The sequence below is a fragment of the Neolamprologus brichardi genome, chromosome 3, assembly GCF_056152115.1.
Source record: "Neolamprologus brichardi isolate AB-2024 chromosome 3, ASM5615211v1, whole genome shotgun sequence".
Taxonomy (NCBI): domain Eukaryota; kingdom Metazoa; phylum Chordata; class Actinopteri; order Cichliformes; family Cichlidae; genus Neolamprologus; species Neolamprologus brichardi.
Genome location: NC_142106.1, coordinates 54,175,496 through 54,199,262, shown reverse-complemented (window position 1 = coordinate 54,199,262; position 23,767 = coordinate 54,175,496). Strand labels below are relative to the sequence as shown.

The 23,767-nt window shown below is 45.4% G+C and overlaps 2 protein-coding genes across 3 annotated transcripts in view; both read left to right on the top strand.

Moving 5' to 3' along the window:
- Positions 1-23,767, top strand: part of LOC148105852 (protein NLRC3-like) — an 85,804-nt gene that overhangs the window by 9,421 nt on the left and 52,616 nt on the right. Inside the window, exons 4-5 of one of the 2 annotated variants that reach the window (XM_087838958.1) lie at positions 306-480; positions 7,058-7,166. In XM_087838958.1, coding sequence (XP_087695084.1) covers positions 306-480; positions 7,058-7,166 — 284 coding nt within the window. Of the gene's footprint in view, positions 1-305; positions 483-2,228; positions 2,425-7,057; positions 7,167-23,767 lie in introns of those variants that run through there. The other variant, XM_087838957.1, reaches the window with a different exon arrangement.
- LOC148105854 (neoverrucotoxin subunit alpha-like) lies at positions 10,055-22,604 on the top strand. The gene is made up of 5 exons (XM_087830824.1): positions 10,055-10,072; positions 11,636-11,706; positions 20,120-20,166; positions 20,315-20,833; positions 22,537-22,604. The coding sequence occupies exons 1-5, from the start codon at positions 10,055-10,057 to the stop codon at positions 22,602-22,604; spliced, it is 723 nt and encodes a 240-aa protein (XP_087686950.1).

The window sequence follows — 23,767 nt, the reverse complement described above, 5'->3', positions numbered from 1 at the left end:
GACTCTGGATCAGATCTCAGTGACAGACTGTGGACATTATGGAAGCCTAAATGTGACACCATCTTCCTCCTTCATCTGCAGATTAAAGCCAAACAAAGATTCTCATTAAAAGTCTGCAGGTCTGAGAGAGACTCAATCGTTGTGTCATGTCAAACACAGTAAGAGGAGCTGAAGCACAGATGTGAAGAGCAGATTCATCAGATTATGACCTCACTCTGTTTTGTCTTCATATACATTCAGTCTGTGTTTATAATGCAGATTTTGTGCTTTTATAATAACACATTTTATATTTTCTATCATCACAGACTGACTGAGTGTCGACTCTCAGAGTCTCACTGTGAAGTTGTGGCCTCAGCTCTGAAGTCCAACCCCTCCCATCTGACAGAGCTGGACTTCAGTAACAACTACAAGCTGCAGGATTCAGGTGTGAAGCTTCTGTGTGCTGGACTGGAGAGTCCAAACTGTCGACTGGAGACTCTGATGTGAGTTCACTGACTGTGGCTGTTGTTGTTTTTCTATATTTCAGGTCTTTGATTGATGTTTGAAACTTTCTTTAGTTCCTAAATGTTCAGGATGTGTCTGAAGACAAATGTGAAGAAGTTTGAGTGCTTTCAGAAATGTTGTGTCTTTCCAAACGACTGAACAACAGTTTTTCTTTTTGGCTCCAAACAGAAGTGACAGACTTGAGCAGGGTTCATTTAAAGGCTGACAGAAGTGGAGTGGTGACGGGGAGATGTTTGACAGGACAGTGTTTCAGCCTCCACAGGTTCATGTTGTGCTCCATCAGACAGTGAAGATGAAGTCAGTGGTGATGAGGCTGTAGAGTGTGTGAGGGATGTGAATGAGGATGATGAAGATCTGATGATAGCAGATAAAAACAGGCTGCAGAGACTTTGAGCCATACATGGCACACAGTGTGTGTACAGAACAGCTGAAATCATTATGGAGGCCTCACTGGAATATGGAAGCATCACAGTACAGCTTCAGTGAAGCATTAAAGTCTCTGATATGAAATGAGAAATGAAGCAGCCAGAGATTTTTCATGAGTGGAAATCCACTGTGACTGTGAGCTGCTGCTACAGCCTCCAGATTAGCCAGCAGCTCATCCTGCTCAACATTTTCTCACCAACTTTAATGGAAGTGTGATGTTTTCAGCTGGAGTGATGGTCAGGGTGGCCTCCCTCTCCTCTTCTTCTCCTCTTCCTCTTTCATTTGTAAAGCCACTTCTGCTGCTTTCATTCATTTGGAAGTCCTGTAGCTGAGTTTGGGAGAGACTAACAGCCTCGGCAGCAGAGGGGAGAAAGGCTGTAACACCACCACTTTACTCTGTTCTACCTGTCACATCATTTTATCAGGAAACAAATATGCTCATGTTTTTACTATGTTTGTCTTGAAGATGTTATAAGATCACATGGTGCTTTTTATTATTGTGTTGGTTTGTTTCCTGTCTCTTGGATGGAGCCCAGCTGTGCGTGGCCCCTGGGCCTGTGGTCAGAGTGTGTGCTGGATAATCCGGCCCAGGATGAGGCCAAACTGACATGGGATGAAATGTCTGTCACACACTTGAGCTTAGTGTAGTTTCCTTTCCGCACAATTTAAAAACAACCAAAACTTTGTTCTGTCTTTTCTATGTTATACTGTAGACTTTCTTTGATACTGTGTCCAAAAGGAGCACCTTTTACTTTGAAGGGGAGCCGACTCGGTTTCCTGTTCAGGTTCGATGATGGAAGCAAATTAGTGTGTGATGTTCTTTCAGTGTTGCACTTTGTAGACGCTCCCTGAGCACTGGTCTCACAGCCAGCTGCACATAGAGACCAGTGTTGTTAGTCCAGGTCAGAAGATGACTTGTTGGAATGAAAATGAGCTTGTAGTTTGTCTGCTTTAATAATGTGACTGGAAAAAGGTGTTGGACTTCAAATATGTCCATTTCTTTCACACTTCACCTTTAAAAGTGAAGCCTTGTGGTTCCTGGAAGGAAAAACACAACTTTTTCAAATCTTTGTCCGGTTTTTATGATAAATGTACGACTTTAATTTGAAACGTTCAGAGTTTTTTCTCTTGTTGTGTTTGTTTGAAGCTGCTTCCTGTTGGCTTCAGCTGTTTGGAGTTTCCATTTTCTAAACTTCTACATTCTGAACCTTCTTCAGCTCTGAACAGATGATGAAACACTGAATGATTTCAAGCTCACACTTTGTCTAATAAACTTACATCTTTCATTCTTTATACAGATTGAGGAGCTGTGGTTTGTCAGAGATCAGCTGTGATTATCTGGCAGCAGCGCTGAAGTCCAACCCCTCCCATCTGAGAGAGCTGAACCTGAGCTGCAACAACAGCCTGCAGGATTCAGGAGTTAAGCATCTGTGTGGTTTTCTGGAGAGTCCAGGATGTGGACTTGAATCTCTGAGGTCAGTCAGCATGTTTTAGTTGTGCTGAGATGAATATGATGTGAAAGTTGTGCTGACACTAAACTGCAGACATCAAGCTGATATTATACTGATCCACACTGAGGATCTTCATGGTAAAGTCTGTTTTCTTCTTCTCTGGTTTAGTCCATTGACTGCAGCAGAACAATGTTCACATTTCAAACAATGATACTCAACGTATGGCCCGCGGCCCACTCACGGCCTGCCCACCTTTCCTGATTCAGAGAGAGGGGACCCTGATTAACTGTGTAGTGTTCTTCCTCACAGTTCTAAGTATCAGACACAACAATGAATAATCCACAGCTGACTGTCTTTAGCAGGTCAAAGGTCACGGCACACAGCAGACAGTGGGAAATATTATAATTGTGATCATTTATCAGCACATATCCATATGTATAAAAACAAAGCTGACACTGTGAGACTTGATCAGAGGTGTGATCATCACAGCAGAGGCCTTTGTGTCAAAGTCACTGAGGATCAAACAGAAACACATGAAGCAGATTTTCCTGTTCTGGCTTTTTATAGCAGATAACCTTCAAAATATTCTGCAGTTGATCAAAAACTGAAGCAAACCATGAATCAACATGTGAACATGACCTGATGCTGCTGAAGTGAAGCAAAGTTAAAGAGGCTTGATTACAGACACAGCTGAGAGTTTGTAATCTGTCATCATTTTAAAAGGTTTAAATTTCTTCAGTATTGAACAGCAGAAATGAGGCTTTGTTTTCGGAGGCCGACAGCAGTGAACACAACAGCAGACTGGTGCGTAATAAGCAGTGAATAATGCAGAAAACAGATTTTTGAAGGTAAACTGTTCTTGAAGTACACTGAGAGAGAGAGAGCTGTGCAGGAAGTAAACGTCAAAGTCAGAGAGAATTCATGACGATGTTCATCAAACGTGAAGCGTAGTTTGGATCTTCTTTTGCTGCTGGTTCAGTCAGTTTTGGTTGGAGACAGATGAAACCTGCAGCTTCAGGATCTGTGAGCTGTCCACTTTCAGCCCCGATGGCATTTAAATAGGAAAATCCATTTTCTTACACCCGCCTCTAATGCTGGGTAATGTCAGCTGGTCCATGTGCAGCTGGGTGTGAGGCTCAGGGAGCGTCTACAAAGTGCAACACTGAAAGAACATCATCCATAAATATTGAGCAATAAATGGACTCTCATACAGCGAGACTCAAATGCCTTTAAACATCTGCTTATCCTGCTGATCCAAGTCCAACAAAGAGTTTGTAAAAACATGTTTGTCAATCATTTTGTTTGGTTTCTGAGGAAAATGATTCAATAACTTGCTGTTAATACACAACATTTCATCATATTTCCTCATAACCCTCTTTTGTCTGACCATTTGATCCCATTTGAATTTGCAAAAAAGGATCCACAGAGTTTGGTGACAATAATGACAGTAGATGTTTGTGTGAAAGTGCTGGAAGCAAATTAGTGTATGATGTTCTTTCAGTGTTGCACTTTGTAGACGCTCCCTGAGCACTGGTCTCACAGCCAGCTGCACATAGAGACCAGTGTTGTTAGTCCAGGTCAGAAGATGACTTGTTGGAATGAAAATGAGCTTGTAGTTTGTCTGCTTTAATAATGTGACTGGAAAAAGGTGTTGGACTTCAAATATGTCCATTTCTTTCACACTTCACCTTTAAAAGTGAAGCCTTGTGGTTCCTGGAAGGAAAAACACAACTTTTTCAAATCTTTGTCCTGTTTTTATGATAAATGTACGACTTTAATGTGAAACGTTCAGAGTTTTTTCTCTTGTTGTGTTTGTTTGAACCTACTTCCTGTTGGCTTCAGCCGTTTGGAGTTTCCATTTTCTAAACTTCTACATTCTGAACCATCTTCAGCTCTGAACAGATGATGAAACACTGAATGATTTCAAGCTCACACTTTGTCTAATAAACTTACATCTTTCATTCTTTATACAGATTGTGGGGCTGTGGTTTGTCAGAGATCAGCTGTGATTATCTGGCAGCAGCACTGAAGTCCAACCCTGTCAGGGTTCCTGGGTCGGTGACCCAGTGCTTTCCGTTTTGTTCACGTTCAGTTTATTTCGTCACTTCCTGTTTGTTCCTGTGTTAGCTCGTCTCGTGCCGTTAGCCAGATTATGTTCAGCTGTGTACTCACCGGTCTCTCATTATCATCCTCATCAGTCTGTGCATTTAAGTCTTCTGTTTCTATTCGTTCTTTGTCGTGTCATTGATGATGTTCGTGTGATGTTGTCCTCCCCGTGTTCTCTCAGTCAGTCAGCCATTCAGTGTTCCAGCCAGTCAGTGTCCGTTCACCCTCTGTTCCTCCACTCCTTATAATAAACATCCACCAGTCTTCACCTACCTGTGAGTCCTGCGTTTGGGTTCCTTCTTCCTCGCCTCCACACAACGCCTGACAGAATGACACGACCCGTGCCACGAAGACACGATTGGGACCCAGCGGACTCGGACCTCAACGAGCGGCAGGTGGCAGCGCTTTCCCGTTGGGCAGAGGTGGTCAGGGGAAAACAGCGGCTCTTCGCGGAGCGAGAGCACATCTTCGAGGGGACTCGCCTGGCTCTGGGCGGGCCTCGGAGACGCCGCGTTCCCCCACCTGCTGCCACACCTGCCTCGGAGCATTTGCCGCGGAGAGCGGACGTTTCGTGCCGCGTTTCGGCCGCTCCCTCTCTCGCCGCTCCGCTCCTCGTTCGCACACCCGCCGCCTCATTCGCCGGACCTCCACCTTCGCCACGGCACCGTGGCTACGCCTCCCACCTCGACTCAATGGAGGCTACCGCGCCAGAGGCTCAGCTGTTTACCCCGGCCGCTTCCTCTTCCCGAAGAAAGCGGCGCACACGTCGCCATAATATGGACTATTTTCAACAACTCCCGGTGGTGAGTTCCACTAACTGTTTTCCACATCCATCATCTGATTATCCCCATAAAACACATAACAGATCCACCACCGATCCATGGGGAGTTTCCCTCCTGGAGGATGTCGACTGGGAAGATTTTTTCTGCGCTGCTCCCACAAAGACTGTAAATCGTGGTGGCAGAAAAAACAGACCGAACTCTGATAAACCTGCCAGTAGCACACACCCGGTCACCATTTCCACACCCGTCACTCAGCCATTCCCCACCAGCACGGCAGCCCAGATTTGGCCTTCTTCTTCAGCCATTTCATCTCCTCAGATGTTTAGGGCCCGGCCTACACCCACACCGGTGCCAGCTCCCAGGAGGAAGGCAGCTGCGACGCAGTCTACCTCCACATCCACTCTTGTTTCCCGGGTGGGGGTGACTGGTGTCCAGCCACCTCCCGTGCCTGTCCCAGCGCCCAGGCTGAGGGCAGCCTCAACCCAGCCTGACCTCCCTGGAGGCTTGGAAGGGCTAACCGGCCCACCTACTACTTCACCTCTTCATCCACCTCCTGATCCAACCTTTCACGCCCTCGCACTGTCCCTGGTTAGGCTAGCTGAGGTGTCCCCTGCTCAGGCACCAGCCTTATTAGCCCAGGCCGCAATCTTATCCCCCTCGGTAACTCTGTCATTAGCTCAGCCATTAGCATCGCCAACCTCTGTTCATCCCTTAGCTTCCCCACTCCAGTCAGTTCCCTCACCTGCTGTTCAGCTTCCACTCCAGTCAGTTCCCTCACCTGCTGTTCAGCCTTCACTCCAGTCAGTTCACTCACCTGCTCTTCAGCCTTCACTCCAGTCTCCTCCTGTCCTCCAGTCTCCTCCTGTCCTCCAGTCTCCTCCTGTCCTCCAGTCTCCTCCCGTCCTCCAGTCCCCTGTAGTCCAGTCTCCTCCCGTCCTCCAGTCCCCTGTAGTCCAGTCTCCTCCCGTCCTCCAGTCCCCTGTAGTCCAGTCTGTAGTCCAGTCGCCTCCCGCCCTCCAGTCTGTCCAGTCTGTAGTCCAGTCAGTCCCGTCGCCTCCCGTCCAGTCAGTTCAGTTCCTGGACCTGCAGCCACAGCACCCAGAGCCAGCTGTGAGCCCTCCTGCTTGTCAGCCAGGGGCCTCCGCGCCCGCTGGCCCGGCCGCTCTCCCGCCAGGGGCCTCCGCGCCCGCTGGCCCGGCCGCTCTCCCGCCAGGGGCCTCCGCGCCCGCTGGCCCGGCCGCTCTCCCGCCAGGGGCCTCCGCGCCCGCTGGCCCGGCCGCTCTCCCGCCAGGGGCCTCCGCGCCCGCTGGCCCGGCCGCTCTCCAGCCAGGGGCCTCCGCGCCCGCTGGCCCTGCCTGTCTCCAGCCAGGGGCCTCCGCGCCCGCTGGCCCTGCCTGTCTCCAGCCAGGGGCCTCCGCGCCCGCTGGCCCTGCCTGTCTCCAGCCAGGGGCTTCCGCGCCCGCTGGCCCTGCCTGTCTCCAGCCAGGGGCTTCCGCGCCCGCTGGCCCTGCCTGTCTCCAGCCAGGGGCTTCCGCGCCCGCTGGCCCTGCCTGTCTCCAGCCAGGGGCTTCCGCGCCCGCTGGCCCTGCCTGTCTCCAGCCAGGGGCTTCCGCGCCCGCTGGCCCTAAAGCTGTGGCTCCGTCACCCCCGGCTCCCGTGCCGTCACCTGGTCCAGCCTCAGCGTCAGCATCTGCGTCGCCTGGGCCAGCCTCAGACTCAGCTTCAGCGTCTGCGTCGCCTGGGCCGGACTCAGCTTTAGCTTCAGCGTCTGCTTCGCCTGGGCCGGACTCAGCCTCTGCTTCAGCGTCTGCTTCGCCTGGGCCGGACTCAGCCTCTGCTTCAGCGTCTGCTTCGCCTGGTCCGGACTCAGCCTCTGCTTCAGCGTCTGCTTCGCCTGGTCCGGACTCAGCCTCTGCTTCAGCGTCTGCTTCGCCTGGTCCGGACTCAGCCTCTGCTTCAGCGTCTGCTTCGCCTGGTCCGGACTCAGCCTCTGCTTCAGCTTCTGCTTCGCCTGGTCCGGACTCAGCCTCTGCTTCAGCTTCGCCGGGTCCGGCCTCAGCCTCGTCGCCAGCCTCTGCTTCGCCTGGTCCGGCGGCTGCCTCGTCGCCAGCCTCTGCTTCGCCTGGTCCGGCGGCTGCCTCGTCGCCAGCCTCTGCTTCGCCTGGTCCGGCGGCTGCCGCGTCGCCAGCCTCCGCTTCGCCTGGTCCTGCGGCTGCCGCACCGTCGCCCCAGCCACGTTCTGGACGTCATCGCCGGCGCGGCCGCCCACCGGACCTGCTTAGCGGCCGCCGCCGCCTTCCTCGCGGCCGCCCACCGGACCTGCTCAGCGACCGCCGCCGCCTTCCTCGCGGCCGCCCACCGGACCTGCTCAGCGACCGCCGCCGCCTTCCTCGCGGCCGCCCACCGGACCAGCTCAGCGGCTGCCGCCGCCTTCCTCGCGGCCGCCCGCCTGAACTGTCTCGCCTCGGCCGCCGGCCACGCGGCCGCCCGCCTGAACTGTCTCGCCTCGGCCGCCGGCCACGCGGCCGCCCGCCTGAACTGTCTCGCCTCGGCCGCCGGCCACGCGGCCGCCCGCCTGAACTGTCTCGTCTCGGCCGCCGGCCACGCGGCCGCCCGCCTGAACTGTCTCGTCTCGGCCGCCGGCCACGCGGCCGCCCGCCTGAACTGTCTCGTCTCGGCCGCCGGCCACGCGGCCGCCCGCCTGAACTGTTTCGTCTCGGCCGCCGGCCACGCGGCCGCCCGCCTGAACTGTCTCGTCTCGGCCGCCGGCCACGCGGCCGCCCGCCTGAACTGTCTCGTCTCGGCTGCCGGCCACGCGGCCGCCCGCCTGAACTGTTTGTCTCTCTGTGGACTCCGTCCCTCCGTCCTGGGCCCCCTCCGCCCGCCCTGTTCTGGTCTTTTTCTCTTTTGGCCGTCGGGTGCCGTCCTTTGAAGGGGGGGGTACTGTCAGGGTTCCTGGGTCGGTGACCCAGTGCTTTCCGTTTTGTTCACGTTCAGTTTATTTCGTCACTTCCTGTTTGTTCCTGTGTTAGCTCGTCTCGTGCCGTTAGCCAGATTATGTTCAGCTGTGTACTCACCGGTCTCTCATTATCATCCTCATCAGTCTGTGCATTTAAGTCTTCTGTTTCTATTCGTTCTTTGTCGTGTCATTGATGATGTTCGTGTGATGTTGTCCTCCCCGTGTTCTCTCAGTCAGTCAGCCATTCAGTGTTCCAGCCAGTCAGTGTCCGTTCACCCTCTGTTCCTCCACTCCTTATAATAAACATCCACCAGTCTTCACCTACCTGTGAGTCCTGCGTTTGGGTTCCTTCTTCCTCGCCTCCACACAACGCCTGACAAACCCCTCCCATCTGAGAGAGCTGGACCTGACCTACAACAACAACCTGCAGGATTCAGGAGTGAAGCATCTGTGTGGTTTTCTGGAGAGTCCAGGATGTGGACTTGAAACTCTGAGGTCAGTCAGCATGTTTTAGTTGTACTGAGATGAATATGATGTGAAAGTTGTGCTGACACTAAACTGCAGACATCAGGCTGATATTATACTGATCCACACTGAGGATCTTCATGGTAAAGTCTGTTTTCTTCTTCTCTGGTTTAGTCCATTGACTGCAGCAGAACAATGTTCACATTTCAAACCTTCAAAGAAGAAGAAAAATCCTCCACTGGATAATTCACTGTGAAACTCTCAAACTCTTCATTCCACCTTAAAGTCTGTCTGGCACTGATATCCAAAGAAAAATGTGTGTTTGCTTTACAGAGAGCAGTCCAACACAAACATACACACATCATCCAAAACACAGTCCAACATCCAAATCTCCTCCACTGCCAGCATGAATGATGGGAAAGAGAAGGAGGAACACTCTGACATTCAGGGTTAGAATGAGTTTCATAAAGCAGACTGTGAAGATCAAAGCTGCATTAGAAAGCTTACATGAATGAATGAGTGGACAGAAGTGGACAGAGATCATCTGAAGCACTTCAAAGGCTTTAAATCAGCACATTTCTCTTTATTCTTTATCAACTCTGTTAGTTTCTCTCAGTTTTCTGTGGAATGAAGCTAACAGCAGGCTAACAAGATGCTGACCAATAGGTTTCTATTAAAGGTTGTAATTTGTATATGAAAAAGTGCTTTGGCTCAGCAGGGATCAGCTTACAGGTAGAATACAGCTGCTGGATGGGATTAGCATGTCATAGCTATCTACCAAACTGCTAACTGGGGAATTTCAGGCCATCTATGGATCATTTTTGCTAACTGTTTATTCAGCTTAGGCTCACAGGGCTGCAGCCTCTGCCCTAGCCTTCATAGGGCAAGAGGCGTGGTCCACCTGCACAGGTGAGCAGTCCATCACAGGGCCAACAGAGAGAGACAGAGAAGAACTCTCTCACATCCACACCTACAGCCAATTTAGAAGCACCAATGAACCTAAGCAGCATTTCATTGGACTGTGGGAGAACATCCAACCTCCACAGAAAGGCCAACAAGCTTCAACCTACAACCTTCTTGCTTTAAGGCACTAGTGCTAACCACTTTTTCCCATTTCAGCCCAAATCCTGCATCTTCCTGTTTCTGACTCCAGGCCAGCTCCACTAACACTTTCTCATCAGACACTGCCACCTAGTGGAGGAAGTCTTAGTTCCATTTGAAGCTTCAGATTACGGTGAGTTCCTTTAAAAAAAAGGTGGAGGTGGTGTGGCCACAGCACCATCATCACTGAGTGCCATAGGACACTTAACCTCTGTTTCCATATGCTGGGAACTTCCTGTTGTTCCAAGGAGGACTGGAAAATGTGTGAAAATCTCCGAGTCAGTTCGTCACAGCACACTTCAATCATTTCCCTCCCACAGCATCATGACCAGGGCTTTTTCTCTCTTTGGTCCCACTAAGAGATTTCCACACAAACACCTCATCAGTGGGACTCTCAGAGCTACCAGCCCTTTGCTACAATCACAAAGCTCTTCATTGAAATCAATGATATCAAAGCTGGAATCAAATGAGTCCAAGTCTTCTGCTGATTCAGCATCACATTCATCTTTGCTCCTTGTTCTGCATCCCCACCATGGACTTCATTCCTTCCCAAGCCAGCCTTGAGTGTCCTTTATTCAGATCATCCTCTGCTTTACTTTTACACCTGTTTTTAGCTGCTTTATCTCTCTTTCTACAAGTTTTGTGCCTCAATCTTTTTCTTCTTTCCCTCATAACAAGACAGCTTATTCTGCCTGAGAACATGTTGAAGTGATTTACTAATCCAGGGCTGCTTATTGGGGAAAATACTTCCTGTTTTCGAAGTAATCCCCATTTTTCCCAGAAAGAAATGTAAGTAGAAATCGATGATCTAAGTGAGAACATGAGCCTTTAAAAAGTCCCAGTGGGTGCAGTCAAAGCAGTCCCTCAGTCCCAGTATAGAGTCTTTGGTCCAGACTGGAACAACTGTGTGCCCAGTTTGAGCTCTCTTCAGTCCTGTGACCTGACAGACCCAGAGGGGCCATCACATCACATTTAGAAGCTCCCCTAATGGAGCCACAACACATGTCCAATACTTAGTCTGTCTTGTTGGACCAACTGGAAGAAATGATTCAAGGACTTAGTCACAGAACAGAGATTCAAATCTCCAAAATCCAACTGGCTTCATCAGGACATATAGTCTGAAACTCTGCACAGTTTCCTGTTTGAAGCTGCTTCCTGTTGGCTTCAGCTGTTTGGAGTTTCCATTTTCTAAACTTCTACATTCTGAACCTTCTTCAGCTCTGAACAGATGATGAAACACTGAATGATTTCAAGCTCACACTTTGTCTAATAAACTTACATCTTTCATTCTTTATACAGAATGAGGGGCTGTGGTTTGTCAAAGATCAGCTGTGATTATCTGGCAGCAGCACTGAAGTCCAACCCCTCCCATCTGAGAGAGCTGGAGCTGTGGGGAAACAACCTGAAGGATCCAGATGTGACGCAGCTTTGGGATCTTCAGCAGAGTCCAGACTACAGACTGGAGACTCTGGTGTAAGTAGAGTGATGGAGTGAGTGGGTGGTGCTGTCAGCAGTATTGTACTAAACACAGTCAGTATGAAACAAAGATCCAGTGTTTCCTGTAAAGCTGCGGCTTCTCAGTGAAGCTGTGAGAGGGGAATGGTGAAAGGCTTCAGGATTGGACACAAACACTTCCTGTTTCTGACCTTTATGGTCACCATAGTAACGGCTGACACTCTCTGATCAAACACTGTCAACAGCCAATCAGCTCTCTGAACAAAGCAGCACGCAGACCAATGACTGCATTCATTTCCAAGTTTAAAGCAGTGAAGAACACAGTCTGTAGGTGAGGAAGAATTTAGTGAGAGCAGATGTTTGGGTGGAATTCCTCCAGTTAACAGCTGGAACCGTCCATCTGGATTGTTGGGCTTGTTGTTGGGGTTCCTACAGAGCTCAGAGTGGACACACCAAGGTTCTTCTAATGAATGAAAGTCCAAACTCAAACTAGGAGTGAAAAACATTTTCATCAACTTCAATAAAAATCCAAAGATTAGAAAAAGTGAAGCAACAATGAGTCCTAGTACAGTCCCAGCACTGAAGTCCCTGCTGCTCTTTATACTGGATGTGCTGCATCACTGACTGACAGCTGATGAAGAGTCTCTGGAAACACTCGTTTATCTCCTCTGCTCTTCCTTCTTCTCTCTGCAGGTGGAGGTGATGATGGTAAACAGGACGGTGTGTGTGCTGAGAGAGGAGGAGCTGTGTCCTGATGATCCAGAGAGGTTGAAGCAGCAGCAGCTTGTGTGTAGAGACGCTCTGACTGGGCCATGTTACTGGGAGGTGGAGAGGAGAGCTTCATCCAGCAGTGACTGACAGAGGAATGAGAAGAAGTGCAGATGACTGTCAGTGCTGCAGAGTGAACTGCTCTGAGAACAGCTCCACTGTCAGACACAATGTAGAGTCCAGCATCATCCCTGTGTGTCCCTCTGGATCTGACAGAGGATCATCAGTGTATCTGGACTGCTCTGCTGCTGCTCTGTCCTTCTACAGTCTCTGCACAGTCTCTGTCTGACTCTGGCTTCAGACCCTCCTGGATCAAACTCACCTGGAAAGACTTTCAAACATCACTCAATAGATTTGAATACAGAATATATTTGATATATACTGTAGATGTACTGTAGAGTTGCAGTTTGTCACTTGTAAATACAGTCTGTGAGCAGCTATGAGCTGAAAGATCTTTCTAGAAACACGAAATGTTTTCACTCATCTGTTGCCTTTTCATATATTTCCACAACATTAATATTGATCCCACCTGTCTCACCTGTTTCATGCTTTTATACATAATAACAGGACACGTGTGATCTGAACGCTGCTGTGGTTGCTGTGCTGCACGTCTTCATTTAGCTAACAGAGACATCTAGTGATTCAGAGGGAGAACTGCAGGAGGTGGAGCTGTGTTTTAGCATGGGAAACTTTTTTATTATAATCTTTTAGGCGCAGATACAAATATGACAAGTATCAGTGTAAGATACAAAAGGTCACATCAGTTAGCAGAGGGAACAGTGATCACACAGCAATGTAAGAATAGAAACATAACAGTGAATCTGGACATGTATACAGATGGAAGCAAACAAACAGGATGTAACACTACATTAAAGCCACAAATGGGAAGAAAACAAAGCCAAAGGAAAATATATTTGATCTCAGGAATCCAAATCAGATGCTTTAGAGCAGGGGTCGGCAACCCTGGGCACGAGTGTCACAGCTGCCACGTAAAGGGTTAACTGATGGCACGACCATAGCTGGACTGGCCATCGGGCATACTGATTGTGATTTTTCGTTTTTATCGGCCGATGATGTTTTTTTAATTTTTTTGTAACGGTATAAACGATGGAAGGTGGTGGATTGGCCGGATGCTGGTCGATGTGTAAAAATAAGTCAGTTGTTTGGTGGTGGCTATGGCGGAGCTTCCACAGAGGCAGCAGGTGGATGAGGGAAAGGGGAGGCAGGAGGAGCAGAGACCCGAGGCGGCCGCCGGTCCGAGTGTCAGGTGAACTGAACTTCAGGTTAGAAGTTATGACCTGCAGTCTATCTGGGTCAGATATAAACCAAGTTTAGGTGGAGTTTATTTTCCTTGTGCTGACTTTTTACAGTCAGTTACAATCACTCGTACTGCGTACTAGCTAGCATGACGGAGTTTCTATACAGCTGGGTGGGTGCTATGATGTTACTGATAGTGAACTTTACAGTGGCTTGCAAAAGTATTCGGCCCCCTTGAACTTTCCCACACTTTGTCATATTACAGCCACAAACATGAATCAATTTTATTTGAATTCCACGTGAAAGACCAACACAAAGTGGTGAACACATGAGAACTGGAACGAAAATCATACATGATTCCAAATATTTTTTACAAATAAATAACTGCAAAGTGGGGTGTGCGTAATTACTCTGTCATGGAAAAACACACTGCCATCAACTTCTGTTTTGTTTTTTTCAAAATCACTGTAATATAATCACTGTACCTTTATATACATGCGACTTATATTAATGCTGCTGCCCTCTTGTGGCTAAAGTGCAATTATGTTATTGTTATTAGGGAAAACTTTTGAGAGTAACATGCCAATGAGTCAGCACTTTGGCTTTAGCTTAAGAAATCCTCATTTTTATGTAATCAGTTATAGTTGCATGTATTCATTATCATAATTTAACCTTTAATATTGATCTCTTAAATTTATTTTGAGTAAACTAGCAGTTTTATGGTATTTATATGGTATTTTATGGTTGTATTAAAAAAAGACATCATTAATGAATTAATTATTTCAGTAATTATTTAAAAATGTACATAATCAATTAAAGAAATATATTAACCCTTTAAAACTGGTTGGAGCGGGCACGCTCTGTTTTGCGTAACTATTTTTAAATCCCGGTAACTCTGCACCCACTTGAGCTAGCGCAATAATTTTTTTTGCATATGAAACCTGAGGAGTTGTACTTACATCTTATGCCATCAGCTTGTCCTCGGTCACAGTTTCCTTCCACATATAGCTTTGCAAAAACTGCATAAAAAGCGCTTGCAGCAACAAAAACATAATATTCCAGAAACACGCTTTGCCGATTCGATCAGCTGTTCATAACACTTCCTACGTCCATCAGCGCGAACTATCGCATGTCCGCCATGACCTGCCCGAAACCGGAAGTGACGTCATTTTCGCAGAAATGTAGTTTTTTATCGTCCCGGCCTGAATGAGCCTATACTGGTGTTTTTAAAAGTTATGTTTGACTTTATGACTTTCTGTGTCGTTTCTGAGATGCTTAGGACTCATATTGCACTGCTGGAAATAGTTTATTTTGATGCATATGCTGCTTTTTTGCAAATTTGCATTATAATATTTATTTTCGCTTTTCCTGCAGTATATAAAAATTGGTGTATTTCAAAAATAAAACTATGAAGACACTCAAAATAAATTTCCTATGGTGGGAAACTATTTTGTGCAACTTTTTTGTATTTACAGTTTTGAGGGATAAGCCTCTTAAATTTCTCTAACTAGACATATATGTTGAAAAACAAAAACGATTTTAAATTTTTTTGTAGTTTATTGCACTTTTTTAAATTTATGTAATTACTATGCACTTAATTCATACATATTATTAAAATCTAGGCTGTAATGGTTGTATTGATGTATAGCAACTTGAAATGCTCCCAAAAATGTCTCCACAGCATGTAAAAATATAATATAAGCTCTGGCGGACTTGGTTCTATGGTAGGTCTTAAAGGGTTAATAATGAATTATCCATTAATTTCAATTAAGATGTTTCATTATTTGTTTATGTACAATTCAAATTAGTTAATTACATATTTAATCAATTATTTGTTTGTTTTCTATTTTAATTATTTTACTGACACATTTAATGAATTATTTAATGATGTATTTATTTAATTCACGTTGCTACTCCTGGCCCTGCATCGGTGTTCATAGATACATTTTATTCGTCAGCTTCACCCATCAAAGTCAGGGGGCGGGGTTAATGCTGATCAAGTCAAAACCATTGCTTTGGTCTGGTGGGCGTTCTTTTAGTGGGCTTTTCTGTCACGGCCTGCGTGGCAGACTATGATGAGGGGAAGGAGGACCCAAATGCTGGACTCTTTGATTATGTCAATGCATTTATTTACAGTGATGCTAAATAATCCAAACAACAATAAATCCCCAGTGCGTTCCCGACTCTGACATGTCCTCTTGCCAGTGTTAGTGTTCTTTGTCTCCGCTCCTCAGTGTCTGAGCACCCCGTGCTCGCTGCCCTCTCATCTCCACACTCCTCCTGGGGAAGAACAAAGAGGCAGCCGTCAGCAACACCACAATGCGGCAGACTAACCTTAACTAACTCGCCAAGACACTAACGTGAAGTTACGCAATGATCCAGCATCGGAGAAAGCTCCACCACACTCCTAAGTAGCTCCTCCGACGAGACTTGATCAGCTGCAGGTGTGAGTAATTCTCCTCTGCAGGTGTGGCCAGGCTCCTGGCTGACACACACACACACACACACCTAGATACACAAACATGGAAACAGGAGACAGCAGCACCAAAAACACACATGTCCATAACTTCTTACAGGCCCTGGGTCACCCAGACCCTGGTCCCATGACAATTTCTCAAAACTAAGTAGGCCTACACACCAGGGTTTGGACATGTGTGGACCCAAACTATACTTAAACTTTACCCTTTTTTGTGTGTCACCAAATACACTTTAATATCTTCTAGACAAGAATGTAGTGGCATAATCTTTAACCTCCTAAGACCCGAACTCCTCCGTGGCATTCATTTTTAATTTCTCTTTGATATTTGGGCTGATTGGGACCCGATGAATGTAAAAACAAAGAATTACCAGATTTTTTTTTTTTTTTAACCAAATTTTTGTTTCTGAGAAAAATGAGAGCCACATATTAGGGTATTAGTCTAAAATTTCGATAGCACAGTGGCAGTATAACATCCTCGTAAGTGGATATCAGGCCCTTGTAGAGCAAAATTTAGTATTTTGGTCTAAACAACCCAAAATGTGATGTCCACATATGTAGACGCCAGGTCCTAGGAGGTTAAATATCTGCTCACTTTGTCAAAATGAACCTAATCATCTCTGATGAATTCAGTGATGTCTGCCAGCTCACCTTGCAAGTGGTCGAGCTTATACCGCCGACAACGCGGCACACAACTTGTAAACCCCCTGCTGACTATCACCTCTCGAGTTATTTATTTATGTTAGTTTCAACTGTTCCTGCAAAAAGTAAGCACGTGTTACTGATAAAAAGTCCAATAGAAGCAAAGTCTAAAATTTCAAAACCATCCATCCATCCATCTTCATCCGCTTTATCTGAGGCCGGGTCGTGGGGGCAGCAGCCTAAGCAAAGAGGCCCAGACCTCACTCTCCCAGGCCACCTACTCCAGCTTACACCAAGGCGTTCCCAGGCCAGCCGAGAGATATAATCTCTCCAGCGTGTCCTGGGTCTGCCCTGGGGCCTCCTCCCGGTGGGACATGCCTGGAACACCTCACCCAGGAGGCGCCCAGGGGGCATCCTTGTCAGATGCCGGAACCTTCTCAGCTGGCTCCTTTCGATGTGGAGCAGCAGCGGCTCTACTCTGAGCCCCTCCCGGATGGCCGAACTTCTCACCCTCTACCCTCTTACACTCTCTAAGTGAGAGGCCAGCCACCCTTCGGAGGAAGCTCATTTCTGCCGCTTGTATCCGCAATCTCGTTCTTTCGGTCACTACCCACAGCTCGTGTCCATAGGTGAGGGTAGGGACGTAGATCGACCGGTAAATTGAGAGCTTCGCTTTTACACTCAGCTCCCTCTTCACTACGACGGACCGGTGCAGCGTCTGCATTACCGTCTGTCGATCTCCGGCTCCCTTCTCCCATCACTCGCAAACAACAAAACAAAAAACAAAAACCTGTCTGATTAAGATCTGATCTTTGGGGGGTTTCAATAAGCAGTGTGACCCGTGTATCTGCATTAGGGGTGGGTTTTGATTATCGATTTATCGATTAAAATCGATTCTCGCTTGGATAACGTGATATCAATTGATTAAAATCCTGAATCGATTTTTTCATGTAAATTTATTTTGGCCAAAATGCCAGAATCTCAGGTTAAACCTCCCAAAATTTCAACAACCACCAAACAGCTAAAACAGTAAATGAGAGCAGGAACACGGATTCTGCACAAAGACGTAAACACAAAGCGTGGAGCCGCCGACGCATCAGAATCAGTGAGATGTGACTTTCTCACCTGACTGCACGGACACGAGCTGAAAGCCGACCGCTCGCTGATTCTGATGTTTCGGCGGGTCCGCGCTTTGTGTTTACGCCCTTTTTGTGCTGATTCTGAAGCTGCAGGTTTTTCTCTCTCCAAACAATATTGAGTAAACCAGCAGCAAAAGAAGATCCAAACTACGCTTCACATAAACATCGTCATGAATTCTCTCTGTTTGTTTTGCTGCCACCACGATAAAATCACACTTCATGCACAGCTCTCTCTCTCTCTCTCTCTCTCTCTCTCTCTGTACTTCAAGAACAGTTTCCCGTCTAAAAATCTGTTTTCTGCATTATTCACTTGCTTGTTATGCACAAGTCTACCGTTCTTACAGCCTGTCGGCCGCTGTTTTTTTTTTTACTTACTTCTGAAAACAAAGCCTCATTTCTGCCGTTCAATACTGAACAAATTTTAACTTTTTAAAATGATGAAAATTTGAAAATGCTCAGCTGTGTCTGTAATAAAACCTCTGTAACTTTGCTCTGCTTCACGTCAGCAGCATCAGGTAATGTTCATATGTTCATTAATGGTTTTCTTTTGTTTTTGATGTACTGCAGATAATTTTTATAAAATCCCAGGCCAGGAAAACCTTCATGTTTTTCTGTTTTATCCTCAGCTACTTTGACACAAAGGCATCTGCTGTGATGCTCACACCTTTGATAAAGTCTCGCAAGTGTCAGATTTCTTTTTATTGATATAAAAATATAGAAATGTACTGATGCATGACCTGAATTATAATATTTCTGACTGTCTGAGGCAAAATTTCCCCGATTCAAATTGAATCAAATTGAATTGAATCGATTCTAGAAATGAGTGACGATACCAGCCCTAATATGCATGTTTTAATAAAAGAGATAATGTTGGTGTTTCAGTCATGTAGTAACTGTTAGCTTTAACTGTACAAAGCTTGTTAGACATAATGAAACACATCGTAGAGATTTCTGGATGTTAGACTATAATTTTTATTATGATTATTAATCTTGAGTCTAAAAAGTCAGTCAAGTATATCCAGGATATCTTTCTGTTAACTGGATTCACTGACCCTAACACTGGGACCAGAATAAGCGGTCGCATGAAGCTGGTTATCAGCTGACAATCTTATTATTTAATTAATTTAATGAAGTTATTTAATTTTTCTAATTTTTCCTCTACATTTCCCCTGAAATGAAGGGATTGTGTTAAACATGCTTTAGTTCCTCACATTTTTCTGCAATCTCTTTGTTCAACCCCCTGAATTAAAGCTGAAAGTCTGCACTTCAAACACATCTGAGTTGTTTCATTTCAAATTGATTTTAGTGTATGTACAGAACCAAAATTAGAAATTAAGTTCTCTCTGTCCAGATATTTATGGACCTAACTGTATAATCTATACAGCACATAAAAAATGCTGTAAATAAAGAAGTCTGTGAAAATGTGGCGCTTCCAGGTCAATTTAAACTGAAGTGATATAATCTTCTCCCCACAGTTTGAGTTTGTACTGTCTCAGCTGCAGACAGATAGGTCACTCAACTTAACTGGCCACCTACTAAAATGGGCTATTTTGCACTGCTATTTTGCTGCTTCTGAGCGTTTACTACTGAAACTTGTTTGTGCTAAAATATCCAATTGATCTTCTGGACTTTGTGATGATAGTTAGTAGAAAACAACAGAAAAATAGAATGCAGTCAAAGTGAATTAACTTTGGTTGATCAACCTTGAAATTATAATTATAATAAGAAATAATCATTCCAACAGAAAGAAGAGATTAAGAAACAAAGGGATGGAGCTGGTGGAGGAAACCGGGTCACCGGTTGGGTGTTAGGCCCAGACTAGTGGGTGTTTTTGACTGTAAAGTGGATGTAGCATTAACAACCACTGGTCCTGTTACCCTGCAGCCTGCATTGCACATTGTGATTGGTTGATGCTGTTTCCATCATTTATGTTTGTTTACCTTCAACAAATTTGCTCTACAGAGCATTTATTAATTAGAAGGATTATTAATAAACATCTTTCTCTCCTGCTTTTGGTGGAGTGAAACAATAACTCCTATCTCCAGAGGTCCACAGGTCCACTGGCACCTGGTCCTAACTTCACCCATGTCTGCACCCTCAGACATCCCACTGTGGAGGCATCCTCGCCTGGACCAGTGGCTGCCCTTGTGAGACAGACTTTATGGTCACAAACAGCCCTAATCTGAGAATGAAGGCTCCTTTACATAGAAAGCAGTATGTGGTGTGATGACCGCTGCATTAGCTCAAAATATGTGATGCACTGGCTGCTGCACTCTACCTGTACTGGATCACTTTTTGTAGCCAGTCCCAGTCTTTACATTTAATATGCAGCCACTCCCTGACAGCATGAATGTCACAGTGTGTTGAACCTTGACTGTGGCACATGTCAATGCTCCCTGGACATCGTGCTTAATAAAGGAGATTAAATGTGATGTGATTATGAGTTTTGCTCTTTTGAAGTTGAAACATTTATGTGTCAAAATGTTGGACTGTTCCTTTATCAGTGTGTAACAGTGTGTGTATGAGAGCCATGTAATGTCCATGTGTGCATGCTGACTGTGCTGCTCTGACCCCCCTCCTCCTTTCAGGGTGGAGCCTGCTGGAGTCCGATGGTTGAGACCAGGTCTGAGGAAGTGTAAGTGTGTTTTTAATGGGATTCATGAAAACAAAGCAGCACACATTCAACCATCTTCATCATGTCAGGAGTCATCATCAAAGTGTCAATCAATGAACAGATGATGGATCAATAACTGCAGCTGGATTGTGTTTGTTCTCTCCATCAGATTCCTGTCAACTCACAATCGACACAAACACAGTGAACACAAAGCTCCAACTGTCTGACAACAACAGGAAGGTGACACATGTGGAGGAGGTTCAGTCATATCCTGATCATCCAGACAGATTTGATGTTTATCCTCAGCTGCTGTGTAGAGATGGTCTGACTGGTCGCTGTTACTGGGAGGTCGAGTGGACGAGCAGGGCTTGGATATCAGTGAGTTACAGAGGAATCAAAAGGAAAGGAGACAGTGATGAGTGTGTTTTTGGTAGAAATGATCAGTCCTGGAGTCTTTTCAGTTCTGATCATTATTCCTCTGTGTGGCACAATAACAGAGAAACACCCATCTCCTCCTCTTCCTCCTCCTCCTCCTCCTCCTCTGTCTCTAACAGAGCAGCAATGTATGTAGACTGTCCTGCTGGCACTCTGTCCTTCTACAGAGTCTCCTCTGACTCTCTGATCCACCTCCACACCTTCCACACCACATTCACTGAACCTCTTTATCCTGGGTTTGGGTTCTGGACTCCACCGGATGCTCCATTGGGTTTGACCGGTCTTTTTCAGAAGTCTGTAAGAAGAATTTTAACTGTCCCTGAGTCAGTGACTCTGTGTAGTTAGTCTTACCTGTTAGAGAAACAGTTCAGTCTGTACATGTCTGTGTCTTTCACTCTGAAACACATGATGAGATTCATGGATTCAGTCAGTTGATGTTTTAAACTAAATGATTCACAAATTATTCTTCAACACAAGTTTGGTGAGCAGCAGGGCTCATCCTGATTTTTGTTTTTGTGCATTATAATGATGAAATAACTTTGTCATGTCTGTGGTGGCCTTTGGAAGATTAAACCATCCTGTAGAAACTAGATATAAATGTCATATTTTCCAACATTGATATTTTTCTGTGTTTCAGACGACAATGAAAAGATAAAGAACAGTCTGTAAATCATAAGTTATCAATTCAAATGATTATTAAAGCCACAAGAGAAGCTTCCTGTTATTTGCACCACTCACCTGGTCATGTGATCCAGCTGTGCAGCCAATCATAACTGACATCACTTTCTACTTTGATATTTCCATGGTGAATGGACTGATTCTTGTTTAACACGTTCATACTCTGATGGATACATCAGAGAGGGTTAGTGTCTTGCTCAAGGATACTTTGTGTGCCAGCTGGAGCAGTCAGGGATTGAACCACCAACCTTCTGATCATTAGATGCCTTGCTCTATCTCCTGAGCTACAGCCATCATCAAAGCTCTTTCTTAAATCCTCTCTGAGAGGAGCTCAAACACGAGGAGGAGACAAAAGTGAGGGAAGAGAGTGGACTCATTAGTAAAATGAAAAACAGCCAGCGTTGATGTTTAAGACAAGTGAGGCAACAGAAATACTATATATGGCAGTGGTCACCATGGCAACATCAGTGTCAGTTGCTTGTATTGATCCTGATCTGTGAGCCTCATATCAGGATATGCTGTTGTTTGTATTTGTTTTCATTGTTACCATTTTTGTGTCTTTTTTTAACAAACTACTTTTATCTTGCCATCGTTTGTCAGAGTCAAACTAAATTTGGTTCATCTTTCTACAATAAAAACATAAAGTAAACATATAGTAATATGTGGACTCCGGCTCATAGAGGTATTGTGGGTAATGAAAGAGCAGATAGGTTGGCTAAAGCAGCTGTTTAACAAGTAGACATAGATGTGCAGATACCATTGTTGAAATCTGAGGGAAAAGAATAGTTTGGACACAAAGTAAGAACTTCTGGAGAATGGCATGGGATAATGGAACAAAAGGGAGACATGGGGTACAAACACAATAGAAGTTAAGAGGAGTAGTGGGTTAAATAGGCAGCAGGAGAATACAAACAGGTCATTGCTTTCTGAATGGTTCTCTTTTTATGATGGGGAAACATCCGACTGGGTTATGTGATGGTGTAATGCTGTGGAGACGGTTGAACATGTGGTTATTAGTTGCAGGAAGTATAGAAGTCAAAGGAGAGTGTTGAGGGTGGGAACTGGTGGTGAAATGAAACTCACGTTTGAAAAAGTGGTTAATCAGTTAAGTCATGATGAGGTGAAAGGAGTGGTTTTTCATTTTTGAGAAATACTGATGTCATCAAGAGGATCTGAGGGTCTGGAAGAGAAGTAAGAGTAAAAGCCAGGAGATGGCAGTAGTTCAACATCTTTGGATGCAAGCTGCTGTTAAAAATGACAGAAGAAGAAGTTTGCTTGATCATTCCTCAGCTCGTCTGTGTGAAGCTGAGTGTAAAGAGGCTCCTGCTGTTAGAGAAACACTCTGACTGTTTAACAGAGTCAGACATGTTCAGACTGAATTTCAGTCAGAAACTCAGCATCACATTGATGAAGCTGCAGATTAATTGTGGTTAATTTCTGATTAATTTCTTTGCTACCAGCTGAAATTTAAATGTAATTTAAAAGAAGGATTCAAGGTTATTGGGTTTTTTGAACCCAAAGATATCACATGAACGTATATGAATTGTATGATATGTCTCTTCTATTTTTCCATCCATCCGTTTGCTTCCACATCTCCTTTTCAGGGTCGTGGGGGTGCTGGAGCTGTCATCTTCTTCTTCTATTTTTCTATGATCATATTTTGATGTTGATTGTGGTTGGTTTTATTTTTCTTCTGCAGTTGTAGTGTTTTAATATTTAGACGTTAGAATTCCTGTTTCATGCACAATACATTTGTAATTTTTAATTTTTTCTGTTTTTGTGTCTTGCAAATAAACCTTTAAAGTGATTTAAATGATGTTATGTATTTATTTTTGGCCTAGATCTACGGTGGCCCTGAGAGGCCAAACGGACTGCAACTTAAGAAAACACCAGCAATAAAAAAACGCTGCAAAAGAACAAAAAACACAAATAGGAAAAAAGAAAACGGAAGTGTTTCTGGGGAGACAATAGTAATTAGTAATAAACAGAGCCAGTGTGACTAAGTGGATCTTGTGAGAGTGAGTGGATTGAAGAAAATGAGGGACTCAGATGTGTCAGTTGGTTTGTCTTTGTTTTTGCGTGTGGTGGAGAGTTAGATTGGGTTGGTTTTAAAGCTAAGTTAAGAATATTCTGAATTTCAATTCAATTTTATTTATATAGCACCAAATCACAACAACAGTCGCCTCAAGGCGCTTTATATTGTACAGTTTAATTTCCAAAACTTGCATATGATCTTCAGTTTGCAGCTGGACTATCACATAGCAGCTGGAGCAGTCTCAAATGGAGGCCAGTCCACTGCTGCCACCTGTGGCCAAGTGCCATATGCTGTTGTTTGCTTGATCATTCCTCAGCTCGTCTGTGTGAAGCTGTAAAGAGGCTCCTGCTGTTAGAGAAACACTCTGATGATATATGATGTATGATATGTCTCTTCTATTTTTCTGTTATCATATTTTGATTTTAATTGTGATTGGTTTCATTTGTTTCTTCAGTGGCTGTAGTGTTTTAATGT

What these genes read in the sequence shown, in the direction of transcription:
- LOC148105854 (XM_087830824.1), top strand. An exon ending in CTCAGAGTGGACACACCAAG is followed by an intron (nt 11,707 to 20,119) that starts GTTCTTCTAATG and finishes TCCTCCTTTCAG; the next exon opens with GGTGGAGCCTGCTGGAGTCC. An exon ending in GAGACCAGGTCTGAGGAAGT is followed by an intron (nt 20,167 to 20,314) that starts GTAAGTGTGTTT and finishes TCTCTCCATCAG; the next exon opens with ATTCCTGTCAACTCACAATC.